The sequence below is a fragment of the Gymnodraco acuticeps genome, unplaced genomic scaffold (genome assembly GCF_902827175.1).
Source record: "Gymnodraco acuticeps unplaced genomic scaffold, fGymAcu1.1, whole genome shotgun sequence".
Taxonomy (NCBI): Eukaryota; Metazoa; Chordata; class Actinopteri; order Perciformes; family Bathydraconidae; genus Gymnodraco; species Gymnodraco acuticeps.
This window is the reverse complement of record NW_022989768.1, coordinates 6,024,018-6,043,891: the sequence shown is the minus strand read 5'-3', so window position 1 is coordinate 6,043,891 and position 19,874 is coordinate 6,024,018. Positions and strand designations below refer to the sequence as shown.

The 19,874-nt window shown below is 41.0% G+C and overlaps 1 protein-coding gene across 15 annotated transcripts in view; it reads right to left on the bottom strand.

Annotated features, from left to right (window-relative positions):
* plekha7b (pleckstrin homology domain containing, family A member 7b) overlaps window positions 1-19,874 on the bottom strand; it is a 69,728-nt gene that overhangs the window by 8,703 nt on the left and 41,151 nt on the right. For 6 of the 15 annotated variants that reach the window (XM_034217613.1, XM_034217604.1, XM_034217704.1 and 3 more), the window contains 13 exons: window positions 18,261-18,361; window positions 12,979-13,157; window positions 11,311-11,727; window positions 10,590-11,121; window positions 8,022-8,105; window positions 7,474-7,605; window positions 6,503-6,571; window positions 3,663-3,734; window positions 2,424-2,504; window positions 2,133-2,282; window positions 1,197-1,340; window positions 916-1,027; window positions 515-711 (listed from right to left, as the gene is read on the bottom strand). In XM_034217613.1, the coding sequence (XP_034073504.1) occupies window positions 515-711; window positions 916-1,027; window positions 1,197-1,340; window positions 2,133-2,282; window positions 2,424-2,504; window positions 3,663-3,734; window positions 6,503-6,571; window positions 7,474-7,605; window positions 8,022-8,105; window positions 10,590-11,121; window positions 11,311-11,727; window positions 12,979-13,157; window positions 18,261-18,361 (2,270 nt within the window). The remainder of the gene's footprint in view (window positions 1-514; window positions 712-915; window positions 1,028-1,196; window positions 1,341-2,132; window positions 2,283-2,423; window positions 2,505-3,662; window positions 3,735-6,502; window positions 6,572-7,473; window positions 7,606-8,021; window positions 8,106-10,589; window positions 11,122-11,310; window positions 11,728-12,978; window positions 13,158-18,260; window positions 18,362-19,874) is intronic. The other 9 variants (XM_034217634.1, XM_034217628.1, XM_034217718.1 and 6 more) reach the window with 7 other exon arrangements.

Genomic DNA, 19,874 nt, shown 5'->3' with positions numbered 1-19,874 from the left:
CTGCTTGTTTCCTGTCTCTTTCTGTACTATCTGCTTTCCAATAAAGGCACAAATGGCCCAAAAACTATCAATAAAACTAGAGCCTTTAGATATTAATGATATCATTAGTTCATGAATTGATGGGTCAACCGAAATCCTTATTACTTAATCAATTAATTTTGCAAAATGTATTGTTTATTGGGCAAAAATGCTAAACATTTACTGACAGATTTTCCTATAAAACGGAATATCTTTGTGTATGTTGGGTAAATGGTCGTATAAACCAAATAAGTTGAAAATATACCCCTTAACAGACTACTTTTATGATGAAAATATTGATAGTTGCAAACCTTGAAGGTAACTAGTGCTGCAAAAAAGGGTAACTAGAAAAACTAACCCAAAAGAGAAAAAATAACTTCTCTGTAAAGCATCTTGTGATTGTGCTCACCACAATTTGTAAAACTATTTTAGAAGGTGAAAGAAAAATGTGACTAATTTAGTTAGCAAAGCTACACAAACTGTATTGTACACTCACCCATTTCAGCCCACTGGTGATGGTTGCGTCCACCCAGTGTTGCTGGCTGGGGCTGGAGGACAGGGTGGGGGTGGGGGTGCTGGGGCTGAGGCGGGGGCTGTGCTGTGGCTGCTGGGACAACCGCATCTCCATAGCAGACGGGCTCCCAGACACAGAAGGCACTGATGACGCTGACACTGAAGGCACAAACTTCCTCTCTGGGGAATTCAATGTATATGAACATGAATACACGCTGTACAGACAGTGCTTTCTTTTCCCATGGGTCATGTTCAAGGCATTAGTATCGAGTGTATGATCAAATGCTTTAATGGTGAGATGCAGTAGCACAACCACATGGCTTGTAATGCACATATCACACAGAACAAATGGCTTTGTACACATGGAAGCTCCAAGTGTCTCACCTGGGTTGGTAACAGAGGAGATAGTGACTTTGTAGTTGGCTTTACTGGTGCTGAGACCTGCGATAACATCCTCAATCCTCCACAGCTCTTTCCTGATCTGGACTTTCTCTTGCTGCTCACAGAGAAACACATACAAACATGTTATCTTTAACACACTGTAAAATCACTTGTGGACCCAGGCAAAGTGTAGTTTAAATTTCAAGCTCATCATATTACAACCTCTAGAATAATTTGTTTTGACTGTGTATATGAAATCAGGAGTAACTCATTCTCACACACACCCATCCATGAGAAGGAACGACAGAGATCAGTGAGCCACAGACCTGAAAGAGGTCGCTGCGGCTCATCTGTCCCTGCAGCGCCGACTGCAGCCAGTCCACGTCCCTCTCTAGCCGGCTGTACTCATTCCACGCGTTCTCCATCTCCTACAAAACAAAGAAGGAGATACTTCACGTTTTCTAAAGAGACAAGACACAGCTTCAGATACTCACCTCATCTCATGGGCCAATGATACATGAATGGTCTTCTTGTTAAAGCCTTGAGACAGTGACACTTTACACATACAGTAAGTAAGCACATGTGTAGTCAGATACAGTGGGAAGTAGTAGATAGTTAGTTTAGTATTATCATGATCTATCACTTGAAATCTTAAAAGAAAAATAATAATTCACTTGGATTTGAACTGTTGTTTCCATGTCATTATTATAATATACTGACTGTGTCCATTGAGTGTCCAAAATGTTTGAGCATAACCAATGTGGTCAGAAATGTCTTTGACACAAAAAGCCAAAAATGCAATTGTTTTTTTTTGTATGTGTAAACTTGCAGTGTATTTGTAACTGTTATTTTAAAACTGAATGTTTTCAAAATCAATGAATATTTTGACTAAAGTGTTACGCAGTGTGATGGAGAAATATACTTGTTAGTTTCGTTGTAGCGTCAGGTTTGTCCCGAGCACTCATTTTGATAGTCACAGTCAATATGAAACAGTGACAGTAGCAGAAACCGTCAAAAGGGAACAACTTAAAATAGAAGTGAACTTCTTGCTTCCACTGCAAGTGGTAGCATGTACAAGTAGAGACAGTCTGAACAGTTTATTTTTACAGCATTGTACCTGCAAAACCTAAATGGAAACTGCACATTTTAACTGAGAAATCAAAGAGGATGTATGCTCCATCCTATGTATAGTCAACGTGTGCGTTAGGCTTGAGTCTTACTGTGGAGACTTGAGATATTTCAGCCCTGATGTGAACAACATCCTCTTGTAGTAATTTCTGCTGATAGGCAATCTTCTCAGCGTGTGCCGGCTGATCTCTGTACTGCTCCATCTGCTGGTGGGAAACATCCAGCACAGACTCCAACTTGTCCTAGAAAGGGAAACGAGAGAGACAGCCATGAAACAAGAAGCATGTATAGACGACAAATGTACAGGCAGACACACACACACACACACAATTACTGTACATACTGTACATCAAGATAGTTCTATATTTGTATCAAACAAGAACCTTGTCATCCTTCAAAGTGCGTATCCTGGCCTCGAGCTCCTGGAGAATCTTGTCTTGTTCACACAGTCGACTTAATTTTACCTGAAGGAAAGACATGGAAACAATAAGAATTCAGGAAAACAGAGGGAAAACAAATCTATATGTATCTCTCCTTCCCATTACTGACACTGTTTACCTCAAAGAGCACCACAGAGTATAGCCATAATGCAACAGAAAAACAAGCGGGGACTGGGCTGATGAGATATGGAATCTGTTTACTACTCAGCTCGACTGTTCCATTCTAGTCTTCATGCTACTATATTCAAACAACACAAACAAATTGATCGTCTGCCGCCGTCTTCGCTGTCTGTAAATATGTCAATAAGACTCATCTATGTGGAAAGCCCAGAGGAATGCCTCTCATCAGCGCAGTGAGAAATATCAAAAGGGTCTATACTGTCTAGTTTGGGGGTGAGATCTGGTAATACCCATTATAAGTAATCATAATCAAAAATCCATATTTTCACATTCACTTTTGGAGAAAACCGTGTTTATTGAGAGTGACAGATTTGTTTTCCCAGAAATGGGTTATGTGTTTATGAAAACAACATAAGACTGCCTAGTTCACAGTCTTTCTCACACAGTGAATTTTTTTTCTCAGATCTATTTATCATTCTGTACAATTAATAATTAAGCTGTTTTTATTTTGCTGCCGTATATTGTTGTTTTTAATTGCATGAAATATTCATTGTTCAGACAATTTACTGGCAATTTCTTATAAATTGTTAAAGTGGAACAATGCTAATGATGAAAAGCCAGGACATCCATCTTATTTACCTCTATTCAGCAGAAAACAAAGAACGACAAAAGCAGGGTCAGGCAAATCAAACTGAAAAATGTAACAGCTCAACATCTTAAATTCCCATTACATGTATTTTTCTCTTTAAATTGCAAGGAGGAAAATAAAAGCTGTGGTCGATACTCTCAGGCCCTGACTGTGCAGAGTGGATGGGTGTCCCCACAGTGTTGCAATGTACACACGTTCCCTTCCCTTCGCAGCCTCTGTTTACCACAACTTAAGAACACATACACACAAAACCACACTGAAACACACAGTTAAGACAGACTAAAGGCAGCCGCTGCTCTGTAGTGGATTGTAAGAAGTCAGAAATGTAGATCTTTAAAAAAATAAGAAGACGAATAAACAAGGCGATTATCACACTGTGTCTTTAAATCCTGAGAACAAAATGATTCACTTACATCAGCATCACTTTCTGCTATTTTCACAGGCCTTGATGGTCTTTCTGTTTTAAAACTCTCACGTCCAGTAACCTGAAATTCCCAATAGCCAGAAATAAAATAGAATATTTAATATCAATAATCAAATAACATAGTTTGAGTATCTCTACTTAAGTACTTCCAACAGCTGTGTGGATTTTCCACATACAGCAAGAATGCGACACAAATCAAGCTGGATGGATCTAGAAAAAATGACGGAAAAAAATATAGATCAAACAACGCAAAATTAAAACATGAGCTGAAGTGCAAGAACATTGATGCAGTTTGAGTTCTGCATCTTTGTGGTCGGAACATTCTTAAAACCCCCAAAGCTGCTCTTTCCTGGCTGCTTATGGCTTTAAGTAAGTCCAAGAACCAAGTCCTTCATAGGAACCATGTGGGAGATATATTTACTTGTGTTCATTTTATTTATAATTTAAAAAGGCGTCAAAGTTAAACTGTAGGGCCTCTAGTTTCATGGCAGTGGAGTTAGCTGTACTCTATATGCTGGCAGAGAGCAGAGACAGTCAGCCATATGAGACTGAAATCACAGATCTAAATCACCATTTAACGTATATATTTTTAAGATCTGTAAAATGTAAGTTAACGAATTAGATACATCTGCTTTTAAGCAAATAAACTGGCAGCACCTTTAAAAGAAACACCATCCTCTGACAAAAGTCTGTGGCCATGTTAGCATCTTTATGAAACTGTATTTTATTACTAACTTGATAATTTTATGGGAAACACTGTTTAAGATATGAATTGTTTTTATTGTTTTGTGATCATTTAATTACTGTATGTGGGCTATTTAACCAGGGCACCATCAAACATGAGGTATTGGTTTTAATGGGTATTCTCTTGCTAAGTTAAGGGGAAATTCTTTTTTTCTTTTATTCCTATTGTATACCCATCTTGACTCAAAACATATCTGGTCAGGTTTATTTTTTCTACAATCATTTTACCATACTTTCTTTTGTTTTTCCTTCTTTTATGTAATTCATAATGTGATAAAATACTTTTACAGGAACTTATATATTTCTATAATCCTTTATATTGTAGGGACTGACATTCCTCTTTTGTTATCATTATAATAATATGATATATGAATAATATCTCAGGGTTCTACAGATATCGTCTTCTAGTTATCTGCAACAGTAAGTAATGCATGAAGCTGAGAAGTGTGGGTGGAATATTCATAACACACCCACATCAGGATCAGCACCACACCCAGCACAGCGGTATGGACCAGTGTGAATGGGACTCAGTAAAAGGGGCATTCCACCTATTTTGCATGTCAAAGTCAGTTACTCGTCATGCAGAGTACTAAACAGGCTGTGAGAACAGTTTTATAATGAATTCTGTGGTTCTGTAGGGAGCTTTATCAAGTCTGGGAAGATTATTTAAGTGATGACAGGATATTTTAGTTGGGGCTTCGAGACTACACCTTTTTAAAAGAAAGACTGAATTACATTCTCATTCTCATACATTCTGTCTTAAAGATGAGAGTCTTAACGATGTAGGGATGGTCAAACAAAAACACTAAGTCTGAAAGTCAGCTATAAGTCTATTTGACTATTTTTCTGTAAGCTGTCTCTCTCAAGATCGCTAACTTTCTAGTATTTAAGTGCAATACCAATTTTCTTTAGTATTCTTTTAAATCCACGTTGAACACATCGCTGCATGTCCATTTATGCCGGCTACCACAATCAAACTAGAGGCCTTAAAATGTAACTTCGCCCGTATAATTCTTAAAGAGCACCATTGGTTCATCTTTAACAAGCAAAACCATAGAAAAACTGAAGATATCAAATACATTCAAAAATGCTTAACAGCATGCAAGGAAGCTCTTTGCCAATATAACTTCCTTCCCATCATCTCATAGCAGTGTTGGAGTATCATGCAGTGAACAATAGGAGTAAGGTATTCATGTGCTAAATCCTTCATAATTTCCAGGGATGCATCACATTCGTTTTGCAAAGCAGTGAAATGGTGTTTTTCACTTTGTATGCACACCGTCCTTACATTCCAACAGTACCCAAAACTGTGTGGAGTCGAGTTTTCAAACACATTGTGTACTGAAACGATCATCGGGTCAATACTTTGGATCTGTTTTGAAACAGTAAATGGAGAGGAGTTATACGACGTACTGTACATCGATAGATGACACCCCTCCATTCCAAAAACACAAACCAGATTTCTAATTGATGCATTGTGGTGTTTAAACATACAAATTAATTAGGAGTATATGCCTTGTCAATGGAAAATATGCCAATAGCTGGCTAAATGAGATAGATAGCTTAAATATGACAGTAATAAGTCTGTGAATTAAGAGAATTTGTAACAATCACACAGGAATTGGAGTTCACATGACTAGTAATTCAGCCATGTGCTTGTCAAAACTTAAATTCCCTTCACAAATAGGGTGACATAACAGCATCACCCCACTGTTCCTGAAAATACTGTACGATTACTATTATCCAATAGAGAGCATCTTGACAAACTGAACATCATGATTTATACTGGAGGAAGCAAAAAAGATCTATCACCTCACGACAGTCACATTAGACTGTTGGATTCACCAGATGATTAAAGGAAAAAATGACTTTTCATGCTCAAATGGTCAATTACATAAGAAGACATTAAAATAGACATGTTCATTTCAATTGCAAAGAGACAGTAGAAAGCAGAGCGCAGAACAGAGGAAAGACAGGGAGAGGGGAAACAGGGAGGCAGATGTTGGAGGCAGCAGCAGGAGAACAGGAGTGCAGTCCAGACAAAGGAGATGGAGAAAAGGATGAAAAGGATAAAGTGGCATTTACTTTGTTGGGGCCCACCTTCAGATCTAGATACTCCAGGTCCTTCTTCAGTTGAATGTAAGTATCATCAGCCTTTGAATGAGCAGTGGAGAGATAAATCATTTGAAATGAAGCTGCAGAGGGGAATGGGTGACCAGGCGACTCTATGGTTTTTATTTGCTGTTTAGGATTTGCCAGCAGAACTTTAACTCAATTACAGTTCACTTTGCTACCTCTGTATTTGTATCCATAGTTAGTAAAGCCCAACTGTAATTAATTAATGATGTCAATTTTAAACTGGTTTAATGCCTCATGTTTAACTTCACACACAACTGAGCAACACAGGTTTTTGTGCATGACATGTGGTCAAACTGAGTGTATACATGTCTTCATAAGCATGGAAGATGGCCAGAGTTGGATGTTAGAAACTGGGTGGAGTTGTCATTCCTGAGCACCGTTGCAGCTTCACTGTGGTTTGCTAGTCTCGCAGCAATGCACTGTTGGTACACAGGCTCTTACAGTGGGGGGGGGCTGTGGCCTGATGGCTGCTTCAGAATGAGAACAGCAAGAGCAGAAGATTTATCAGAGCACACAGAAATGTAGATATGAATGCTTTTGTGGCTGTGCAAGGTTATACATGTACCAAACAAAGGTATGTATTTAATGCAGGCATAGTTGACAAACAACATGCTTTGAATATGGCATATTACTTTTGACGTTAGTATAACACAAGCCTCTGAAAGCTTTTCGTGTTTTGAATAAAGTGGAAGAGTGACATCAACTATAAAGACACTCATCTGGACGGTCTGAAGTGAAACAGCCCATGCCAAAATGTTTGCATTAACAAGACAACTAAGCAACACCAACAGGCCACACAGTCTTATGAATGATAGGGAAGTAATGTATGGGAGTGGCTGGGGAGAGTGGGACCACAATGCACTGGCAGGGAGTTGCAGTGTGCTGTAAGAAGTTAGGGAAGTACAGTGGCCCCTGACCTGCATGCTGGGGCCTAGAAGGCCGTTGTGGTGGTGCTGCAGGTGAGCGAATGCATCGCTGGGGCTATGCACACTAGCCATCTTGGCCTGGTGCCTCCGAAGCTGAATGAGGAGCAGAGTCAGCTCCTCTGGCTGTAGCCAAGCCCGGGTTTAGGGGCCCGGAGGCCAGTGAAAGCGCAGAGGGATAAGAGAAAATACTTGATAACAATCTGGGCAGTACAGTGGCTGAGCTAGAGTAGCTGAGAGTGGGAGGATGATTTATTGTGCCATCAGGAGTTCTCTGAAGATGAGGGTCATCAGAACAGATAACGCTAAAACAAATATCGTACGGCATAGCATTCAAACCAGCTTTATAGGGGTTTAACAAATCAGTCAGCCCCCGATTCTACAACTTGATACTGTCACCAAGATGAGCCCTACAATTCCTGTTCAAACCTGGATAAGCTATCTTAGACTACCACACTGTGAAACTATATTAATCCTACATGAAATACATCTTGAATAAAGAAAATAAAGTTATGTAATACATCTTATAAAGAGGATCATACCGTTTTGCCATGTAAGCTGGGTGCACTGACAGTGTGCGTGATGTAGCCCATGCCTGGCATGGACCTTCTCTCTATTCGGGAAGTCTGCAGAGAAACAAAATACATCAACTTGTTATTATAGAACTCCTAAAATCAAACAGAATGGCTAATTGACTAAGTAATCTTCAAATACGTGTGAAGGGAAGGATATAACACTTTATCACACTGAATCAAAGTTAAACCATTGCCTCCAAGTCGGCAAACAAAATTGACTACACAGCAGATTTATTTTTTCATCTATCCCTTTCTCCCTTTCATCACTCCTACTCTTATTCCAAACAAGGTGTGCCCTGAGTTTAAGACGCTACAGGGCTTGGAAGATTTGACGTTTTTGCTTCACACACAGAATTAGCAAAAACCAGGCCCACCAAAGAACCTTAAAAGGACACAAACAACAAGAGATTTAATTAACTACACATAAATTATACCAAACCTGCTTTCTTAAAATAACATTTGTTTGCTACCAGCAAGAGAAGCACTGTAAGCCATTCCCTTTGAGATTCCCATGCCACTATTTTTTTGCTGTATAATAGGTTTTTTATTTAAATGCGAGATCAGAAGAAAGAGACCGCTGCTGATGTTTGAGATACAGTAGAGATGTTTATAGGGTGCTGAGGAGCCCTGGGCAAATTGGATTAGCCGCTAATAAAACATACTTCTTAATGATATCCCACAGAGGTATACAGATAGATTACTATTACTTAAGAGCAGAGAGAAAGCTTGAAAGATGCTGGATGCAGAAAAACTAAGTTCAGTGCAGACTACATTTAGTTCCCATAAACATTGCTCCCTTTAGTGGCCATGCATAGTCACTGTGGCTCCCTTTGTTAAAAAAGTATCTTCTTCTGAAGGGTTTTTCATAATTGTGCGTCACTGTATTTTATGGTTATAATTAGTGCGCTGACATTCATATGAATGATGGCGGAAACCGAGCATCTGTGACACTTTGTTTACTCGTGTAAGGCCAACGGGTTGGTTGTGAGGCTTGTGTGCGTTGGCAAATGTGGTGATGGTTTGGAGGGAGATCTTTTCACACGTGGAGGGTGTGGTGGGAAGACAGCGCAGGGTGTGGATGACAGGACGGCCCCTCGCTCTGTCTCCTGCGGCGGTAGTGGTGCTGTCTGAGCCCTACGCCGGATTGGTGAAGAGCTTTTACTCACACATGCTCACACCACCTGTGGAGGGCGTCTGGGTGTGGACTGTGTGAATCTGAAAATGATTCACATGAGCATCAAAGTGTGTGCAGAGCCTTCTCATGCTCCTAGTGTTAATCTTCCCATAGTGTTCTTATGAGCTCACAACACCCTTCAAGTTCACATCAATAGCTACCTCACATCCACTATCCAGAGCTACCGTGAGAATGAGACCTTTGTCATTTGGCTCCCTGCATGTGAATCATCACATTTAGCTTCTGTCCCATGCCAATGACAGGCTACTGACGTTTACTATGTGCCAGTTTTACAGTGTTAAAGCACCAATTACTGAGTATCAGCACATACATTTATCAAAGACAGGACTTCTATCCACCCATTATCTATCTATACCCATGGATAGACTATTGGGTTGGGACTCCAGTAAAATAATATTTTGTTATTGTCAACTGAAACATATGGTGTTGTTAGGGAAATAATTGTCCTAGACTCCTAGATATGACGTACAGGACCAACCCTGACGTCTGTTTACCTCCTTTAAGGACACAGGCTGTTTCAGCCAATAATGTTATTGTTCCCATTCTGTGACCGGTCAATACTGGGTCACAGATGGTCTGTATTGTGGGTACACTGGGACACTTCCTTCTCTGTTGTCTGAGGACTCCAGGGCATGACATATCCAAGGCCATAAGTGGCGGAAGCTGGTAACTTAGTGTGCCCAAACTATCTAAAGCTATCTTATCAAAACATGTTGATGACTCTCTGTGGAACCAGTTAAATGGGCTGGCAAGAGAGAGGCTCTCCAGAATTGACGTGGCAACCCACCCGTGCAGTCTCACCGGGACTGCTGTGGACTTTTGATGTGAATCCTCCGGCCGTAACTCCAAATAAACCATCAGTGTTTGACATCAAAGCTACTGCTCCTACCGTGTCTCCTTCCTGAGTCGGTGACTCCCACAGCATAGCTACACAGAAGTTTCCTCTACAGGTGTGACACCATATTGGAAAACAAACCCACCGGTGTCCTTTGGTAATCACCATGCTTCTTTGCTAGTTTGAGGGAATCACTGACTCACTGATGTTGTGTGTTGTTGCTAGTGCTGCAACTAAGAAATTATTAATTATAGTTGTTTTGGTTTGACCGACAGTCCAAAAGATCCAAGATACTCTGATGATAGATATAAAATAAAAAAATCAGAAAATCCTACGTTTACAGAATCCTTTAACAGATAATGATTGATGTTTTGCTTGAAAACTGACTCAAGCAATTAATTTATTATCAAAATAGTAATGATAATAATCAATATCATTATTACAAATGTTGCCAAGGATACTAAAATAGTCAGAGATGCCTCTCCTCCCTAGGCAGGTGTCCTACCTGAGAAAGACAGATATGGCCGGGGGAGCTGGATCCTGTGCTGTCCCCGGGGGCCACTTCGTCCAGGGGCCTGACTGTACGTCTGTCTGAAGGAGTGTGTGGCCTGCGAGGGGACAGGGGTTTGAAGGAGGGGATTGACGGTGGGACTTCACAAGGGGATGGTGGGACAGAGAGGGAACGTGGCATCTCCACCGTAACTCTGAAAGATGAAGAGTCTGTAAAGTTGGGGCCGGTGTAGATAGGGGCCGTGGGGCTGCCATGACGGAACTGCTGCCGCTGCTGCCACTCGTACAGCTGCCACACCATCCCCTCCTTAGTGGCCGTGCGCTCATCGGTGGACATGCGGAAGTGGCTAAGCCGGTCATGGGCGTACTTATAGTCGCTGGGCAGGTTGCATGTTGCTGGAGGAGAGTTGCTGCCTGACGGGAGACGGGGAGACTTTGGCAACGACTGATGGGAGGCATCCACTGTGCTGGCTTTGGGCTTTAATGGAGGAGTCCGCCGAGGGAGTTGGTATTCAGCAGAGGGAGCACTGAAACAGAAAACACATGTATGTTTTTTTATTTTATCTCTCTCAATATAATGTAACCTATCCACAATGACAATGATTTTTCTAAATAAAATAGACAAATGTAAATACACAAGTGTTCTTATTAGCCACTAGATGGAGGTATTAACTCTTTTTTTAAATCAATTTTTTTTAAGAACTACATTAACTAACCTCTTTGTTGGGTCCCCTTTGTGAACTTTAACCCACTGCTGCACCTGAGCCAGCGTATTCTTTCTCTGCACATGTTTCCCAGGGTCTCCGCGTGACACAAATCCCCTCTGATAGACAATATTTCCATTCTGTTCTGGTGGCAGAGTCACTTCGATTACAGTTTGCTGTCCGTTCTTGTGGGCGGCACCATCGTCAGAGTCTGGAGAGAGTCTCTCTGCTCTTTCCTCTGCGACCAACTGGCTGGGCCTGCCTTGAATCTGTAATCCATACCTCACCTCGTCTCCATGAGCCAGGTGGATCCCAATGTCCGGTTCTGTCCTGCGACGGCACTCTGACTGAGATGATTTCTGGTTGATGTGAACGTGGTTGGTCTGTGGGACAGCCTGCTGCACAGCCTTCTTTGGATTCTCCAACTCTCTGAAAAATCAAGAAATTAGGATTAAACAAGTAAGTCCTGCCTGTTCAGAATTGTAATTAATGGCTTTACTCAACATTTAATTCCCCCTTTTCACTTTATAGTATGATGGAATGTAGCACTGTTCTTGAAAAGAGGGATAACATGGCATTATACAATGGATACAAATCACAATAAACACTCAAATTAAGGTAATTTTCCAATCAATTCACAGAGACACTTAAACAATAAGTAAGATTAATAACTATGTTTGTCTCTGAGAGATCTCAGAGACCACGGGAGCTATTCAATTACTTTCTATCTGTACTTTTTATCATATTTGTATGACAATGCATGCAGAGGGAATTCGCACTAAACATAAATGTCCCTTTGACGTTAGCTTAAGGAAATGTGCTATTCTTTCAAAAAGTTCTTAAGAGGTGAAATATTAAGGTAAGAATAGCAATAAGGTGACTAATGGGGACCATATAGTAGATACAGGAAATGTACTGTTAGAACTTATTATGACTTCATAAGTGCAAAGCATACCATAGTAATAATGTTTAATTCCAAGGGATCAAGGGGTGTCTTATCAAATGCTGTGTTTTTCAAATACAAATGTCAGGAGTGTTGAGCCACATCAGCCACTAGGAGGCGACATTGCAAAGACTATTTAAATCATGTAGTGCACCCAGCCTATCTAAGAAATCTTAATGCAGCTTTAAATACAAAAGGGCTCAGTTTCAGCAGCCACAAAGTCTCAGGCTGCATTGCAGACTATATATGCCATCGCTTGTGAATATTGTCAACAAACATGTGAATAAATGTGGTTAGTAAATTGTAGCTGGCAATTGGCTGGAATAATCTGTAACAGACTCATATGCAGAACTCACACACACACACAACACACACACACACACACACACACACACACACACACACACACACACACACACACACAGACACACACACACCCCAGAGCAGATGGACGGGAATGGCCCTGCTGTAGAAGACAGCTCAAGCTGTTAAAATAAAGCCCATGTTCGTTGGAAAAAGTTCATTTTTGAAGCCTAAGTTATAGCAACACATGCTCTAGCAAAACGGATGATTGCTGTTTGGTTGAATACTGTGACACCCAGGGAGCCTTTATGATTTAATCTTAAAACATATCCAGTTCTCAGAGACCGCTGCACTTTAGGGAGGGCGAAATGTTGGTGCTAGTCGAAGCCCAGCCAACGGGAGAAACTAATCGTACTCTGGTGAGAGAGACCAACCTCTTTACAGTGTGACTCTGCTGCATCAGCGCAGCCTGGTTCATGGCCCGTATCCAGCCATTCATGTCCTCCTGTGTGTCCGCACTGAAGAAATATGTCCGCATCCCGCAGTGTTCTGCCTGTGAGCCAATCACAGAGTTCTTATTGTAAATGTAGGAGCGCATTCCTGTATGGCTCGCCTATCAAAGGAAGAGAGGTGGAGAAAGAGAGGATAGATATGAGAACTTCTTACTGAAGATGGGAAAAAGCTGCCAGAAAGGCTGATAAGTGAAAACACTCTTCTTTCTTGCTTGCTGAAATTGACAGTGGGGACAAAGTTTACAGCAACATTTGGGTAAATATAATAATAATAATAGAGAGGGAGCAAAATGCTGCAGCAGAAACGGCATTAAGATTGTGCTGTTCCTGGCTAGAAAAAAAGAGCATAACACAGGTTTTATTTTCCAAAAGCTTTAGGAAAAGACTCAGCAGCTGCAGCAAACAAAGTAAATGATGGCCACCTGTTATTGGTCAATATATACATAACCACCTATCACAAACATTACCTTACCTTTTATTAGTTCTATGCAGTGTTGTAAATCTTTCCAAGCTTTTTGGTACAGTTAGGCACCAAATCAACACAATTATGATGCAGACAACCAGCAGTGAAGGAGCATTCAGCAGCATATTCGTTTTTTCCCACACCGAATGCACATTTCTTCTTACTTCATAGTAGTACACATAGCTTCTCATTTAAATCTGCAAAAACATGGTACGTATCTATATAAGTAAAAGAGTGCTAAAGATTAAGTCGTTTTGCTTAATAATACTGCAGAGCTCCACACAATGTTTTTGTGTAAGCTATTTCACATGAATTGATAACTAATAACGACATTCATGAATGGTTGTCAACAATGCAACAAAAGCATTTACAGCACAAGAATGAAATGAATTATATACAGAAAAAATTGTCAAAAGAGTATAATATTCATTATTCACAAAGTCAAATACCAAAACATGCTCAATAGAAAGAGGCAGAGTCTGCAAGAGGTTATCTACAGTGAAAGAAAAAGGGTCCAGTTATTATGAAAATACAATCCTGATTTTCCTCACAGAAATACCTCCATTTACCCTTAATAAAAGGGTTAGGGTAAATATGTAATACACTTCTATACCAAGTGCTATAATAGACTTAATTTAAAGAGAGCCCTGCCCGTTTATTAGTCTGTTAATAAAATGTCCACAGCACCTCACACCGGGCTTCACATCTAAACATGTCAATGTGATTTTTAAACTTATAAGTGAATAAACTGTATGAAGTATTTGAGCTGTTTAAAATACCCTTACCCACCAATGATCACCAGAATGTATTAGTTTGGAAGACTTGAAATTGGGAATTAAATCATTATAACAATCTTTAGGCAATATGTGAATGCAAATCACACCTAAGAATCTGACAATGAGCCTGCTTCAAAACAAAAAACACATACAGTATATTGTATTGTTAAACATAAATACAAATGATTTACAGCAAGGGGGGTTGCTGATGTCAACAAACATCCAAAGTAATGCAATGAAATCAGAGAGGATTGAAAGAAAAACGGCTGAGACAACCACCACTCCAATGACAATGACAATGTGATAAATGATAGGCAGCTTCACAAGACAAATACCAAAGCCACCGGGTACATGAGACTGATCAAATAAATCGACTTGGCAATGTGAGTGTCTTGTTCAACAACCACATTTCTGAAAACGGTTTCTGGCTAACTGAGGATAAAGTGCTCTCTGTGTCTCTTTTCTCAAAGGACATTTTGCGTGTGCAGTTTACTGTAGGTACTGCAGTCTTGTAGTAGTCCCCTTCATTTTTAAATTCATTACCAAATATATTCCTGTCAAAATACTTAAACTAATGAACCCAATGTGCTCTGGTGTTGCCCATAGATAACTGTAGTCATGTCTGTACATGATGAAACTTTGATGTACATTTAGACATGTGCATCCATCAGCTACTAGCATAGTATGAAACAAAATGAGGTGAGGGTGGCAGTAAAACTGATGAGGCTGAAGTGAAATCAAATACCTAGTCATGCAAGACAGGAAGCCAGTGTGATTGAGGACGACTGCCTGCAGATAACAGTACTCACTCCGCCCGCGCACACACACCGGGTCACAATGGGAGGCAATTGACCAACAGGGAATGAGAGAAACACAGTAAGATGTGAAAAATAACAGGAAGTTGCTGACTCAATAAGAAAGAACATAAATGGCTCCAGCTGTGGTCTTATGGCAGTCGTCACAGAAGCAAGAATGAGTTTCAGCATCAAAAGAGTGGAGACTACACTCTGACACATCATCATGGCGTCAGTGCTTTAAGTAAACTTGAGTATAAATACTTTACACTATATTGTCGAGTCTCAGTTTACATGTGATATTATTCAGGCCAGCACACACTGTCTGTCAGCAGCTCTAACAGTTAAAAATCCTGTTGTTGAACAACACCAGACAACAACGGAGATGCTGTCATGCTTACTTAGCAGTAACAGAGAATTTCCAAAGCCCCTTGGATACCTGTAATGAAATCTCCTACTCTTTAATGCATGATGGCTCAGAGAGAGCTGGGAGAACAGGGATCTCTTAAATACAGGGTGATGCAGCAGAGCCCAGGCTCATTTAACCTAACCTTACATATACTCCCCAGCAAGTGGTGGGAAGAGACGATGAATATGCTGAATGCATAATTAATATATCCAGCAGCAGCATAATTATCATACAAATTCCATTGTATCTTATATGATATTTAAAACACAGGAGACATGTACTGCACATTCACGCTTACACAGACATGTCTCACACTCAGATACACATACAGTACACACAGGATCCCAGAACAAAAGCCAAAGTACAAAGGAGCTGATAGGATTGCAACAGGATGCCCTGAAGCTGCAGTGGTGCATCAAACATCAGGCACTATTGTTCTTTGCAACAAGCTCTGTGTTTCCACAAAGGAGGAGCTGGATACTGTTAACACCCTTGCCATAACCAAAATACATAAATCCTTTTCAGTCCACTGGCAAAATCCGCAGACAGAAAACAGAAAATGACTTTGCCGCATTTAAGGAAAAGTGCTGTCACACATTTAAAAATACAAATGCCATTATTATAAAAAGTGGGCTGGGTCTATTGGGTAAAGTATTATAGGCAAGTTATTATGTGCCATTCAGATTTAAAAAATAAGCTTTCGCACTGTGCACACCATATTGAAACTGCATTGATGCAGCCTTTACACTGGTAGGGCTACCGAAGGCCAGTGTACTTCTGCCCCTTATCACAAAAGGTTAATAAAATCAGAATTCACAAGTGAGCAGAATACATAAAGGCATGTACTGCAGCCATCTATAGTAACACTATAGGGAAGTTCATGAGATCTTTCTAGAGGGTTATCAAGAATAACTTTTATCCAATGACCTTTTCCCTCTCTGTCTGTGTCTGTGTATTCTCTTGTTCCGATTAACCCAGCCAAATATTTTTTCTTGTTTTGTATCTATATCTACGCCGGGATCCGGAGTCGAGGCTGATCCTCTTGCTGTAGTCCTGTGTCCTGGATCCTCTATCCTGAGTTCTGGATTAAGTCGTGGACTTCGGGCCGTGGCTGAACCTGTCTCTGCGGTCCTGCCTTGGGTCTCGTCATGCTGCTTCCCTGATGGCTTCCACAGGATTGTAGCTGACATCCTCGTGGATTCATCTTCTTATTACAGACACATGCATTTCCTAACATTCGGTCTATATGCTGTAAAATGTATTATCTCTTCGATTTACACACGGCATCTATTGCACGTCTGTCCGTCCTGGGAGAGGGATCCCTCTCCCAGGAGGTTTCCCCATTTTTTCCCCTTAAACTGTGGGTTTTCTCTGGAAGTTTTCCCTTGTACGATGTGAGGGTCTAAGGATAGAGGGTGTCGTATTGTCATACTGATATTCTGTACAATCTGTGCTGTTGTATTTGCTGTAAAGTGTCTCTACTGTAGGCTATTTTTATTTTATGTACAGCACTTTGGCTCGACCAAAAATCGTTTATAAATGTGCTATATAAATAAAACTTGATTTGATTGATTTGATTTGAACACCCACCCTTGGGTTTGAAAATAAAATCAGCCACCATGAGGTCAGAAGTTCAGCAACACTCCACACAACTGGACTAGATATACTAAGTCACATGCTGAGTTGAATACAAAATCTTTCTTGCCCAAAAGTTTTTCTGTGATCAAATGCAAAACACCCCCGTTTCAGTGCAGGAAATAAACCATTATTTTTTTTCTTATTTTGCTTAGATACATTTTGTTTCATACTAAACCTTTTCTGGATATGTAACAAAATAAGAAGACTTCGCAAACACATCAGAGTTTCATGGCTGCTTACTGTTATACAAGCAGCCATAGAAACACAAGTACTGAAGTTCTCACTAAAAAATCTATTAGGAAGCTGCAGCTGATTCAGAACGCTGCTGCTCGAGTCCTCACTAACACTAAGAAAGTGGATCACATCACTCCTGTTCTGAAGTCTTTACACTGGCTTCCTGTGTGTCAAAGAATAGATTTCAAAATACTGCTGCTGGTTTATAAAGCACTGAATGGTTTAGGCCCAAAATACATTTCTGACCTCCTGCTAAATTATGAACCATCCAGATCTCTCAGGTCTTCAGGGACTGGTCAGCTTTCTGTCCCCAGAGTCAGAACTAAACATGGAGAAGCAGCGTTCAGTTATTATGCTCCAAATATCTGGAACAAACTCCCAGAAACCTGCAGGTCCGCTGCAACTCTGACTACTTTTAAATCCAGGCTGAAGACTTTTCTTTTTGTCGCTGCTTTTAATTGAACTATTCATATCTTAGACTGCACTGTAACTTTTATCCATGTATTTTTTCTTTTAATGTTTATTTTATTAGCTTTTCTTTTTAATGACTGATTTTAGATGCCATTTTCTTAATGTCTTTCATTTTTTGTAAAGCACTTTGAATTGCCTTGTGTTGAAAAGTGCTATATAAATAAACTTGCCTTGCCTTGCCTTGAAGTTCTATAACTAGCCCTGATAGTAAATCATAAACTGTCAAAAAAACAATGGAAAAAATTGATATTTGCAGCTGGGAGTACCCACTCTTCCTTCCTGCGAGACCACAGTAGAGAAAACCAGTATTATGTGAGGGATGCTACCAAATAGAAATGTAGCAATGAAATCTGCAGGAGTAAACACATTTTGCTCCACCCATTGACATAACCTCGGATTCAATGGCACTTCAGTGTTACCTTGAACGCGTATTTTCGGTTTATGTGATCATCAGCTTCAACTGGTGCAATGACATAACTGGGCAGAGGGATGCTACCGAGCACAGTCTCCTCTCGGCTGTCTGTGAAGAAAGAACACACACAGAGTATTGGAAAATCCCAAACAACAATCTCTAATTCTGCCAAGATCTTTTACGATGTTTACAAGTGACTGCAGATTTATGAACAGCAGGAAAATTAGCAAGGCATATATCATGGGTGACTCCTGTCTGGTCCAGGCCATGTGGCTGCATGAAGCACGAGGTGGCATGTGGCTCATCTATTATTCAGTATGATTAATTGTAGAGAGGAGGTAAATGCTCTGGCAACACAATCACAAATTACATCCCATAATAAAACACTCAAGTTAATAAGGAAGGAGAAGTGGAAGGAAGAGAAAGTCGAGGAGAATAAGAAGTAGCATGATATGTCATACATGTAGTCATAAAATGTTTTAATCACGATACTAATCTTGTTACGATTATTGTGTTATGTCACGTTTTCTATGTCTTGGTTTGGGTGTTTTGCTGTTCTCCCTGTCATATTTCCTCTGGGTATATTGTCTGGTCCTTTTCCCTGTGTTTTTCCTCCCGTCGTTAGTTTCCCTGGTGTGTCTAGTTGTCTGATTGTTTTCACCTGTGGCCCTTGTGTTTCTCCTCCCCTGCCTGGCTGTTTCTCGTCTTGTGATTACCCCTCCCTGTATTTAGTCTTGTCTCTTCCTGTGTTCAGTGTCGGTTCGTCTTGTGTCATGACTAGTTCGTCGGTGAGTGTTCTGTTTTGTCTTTGTTTATCACCTAGCCTTGAAATAATGGAATTTTCACTTTAATCTGCATTTGGGTCCTGCCTGCTTCACACACCGTAACATTACGAACCGACCAACAAATGGACCCAGCAGATGATCCATGGGAGGTAGAATTACAGCATTTTACCTTCTATCTGGCTTGCTGCTTCGATTGGTGGAAGGGAGCGTCCAGTGTTCGGCGGAAGCGGGCCGCTCTGGTAGAGGCGCACCGGATGGCAGCAGAGAAACTATGTTTTGTGGAGTTCTTACCTGACTGGATTTTGGACTTACTTGAAACATGTGATTCCTGGCCTGCTAGCCCCGGGCATGCTAACTCCATGTCTCCCAATACCCAACCTGGCACCATACGCCTTGGTGGGTTCCGCCTGAAGTCAACCCGTGCTTCTGCCCCAGTTCCTGCTCTTGTCCAGGAGTTGTATTCCGGAACTCGGCTGGCTTATGGAGGTCCACGGAGTATTCAGGCGGCTGCTAAGAGGAGTCGTCGCAAGGCCAGGCTAGCAGCCCGAGCAGCCACAATTCCAGCTCCAGAGCCGGCCCATTCAGCCATGTTTCCGGCTCCAGAACCGGACCTTACAGCCATGTTTCCGGCTCCAGAACCGGACCTTACAGCCATGTTTCCGGCTCCAGAACCGGACCATACAGCCATGATTCTGGCTTCAATTCAGGCCCCCACAGCCATGGTTCCAGACCCAGCTCTGGCCCCAGCTGCCACAGTCCCATCTCCAGTTTCCTCTCGAGTCCCCTCTCCAGTTCCCTCTCGAGTTCCCTCCTTTAGTCCCTCCTCTAGTCCCTCC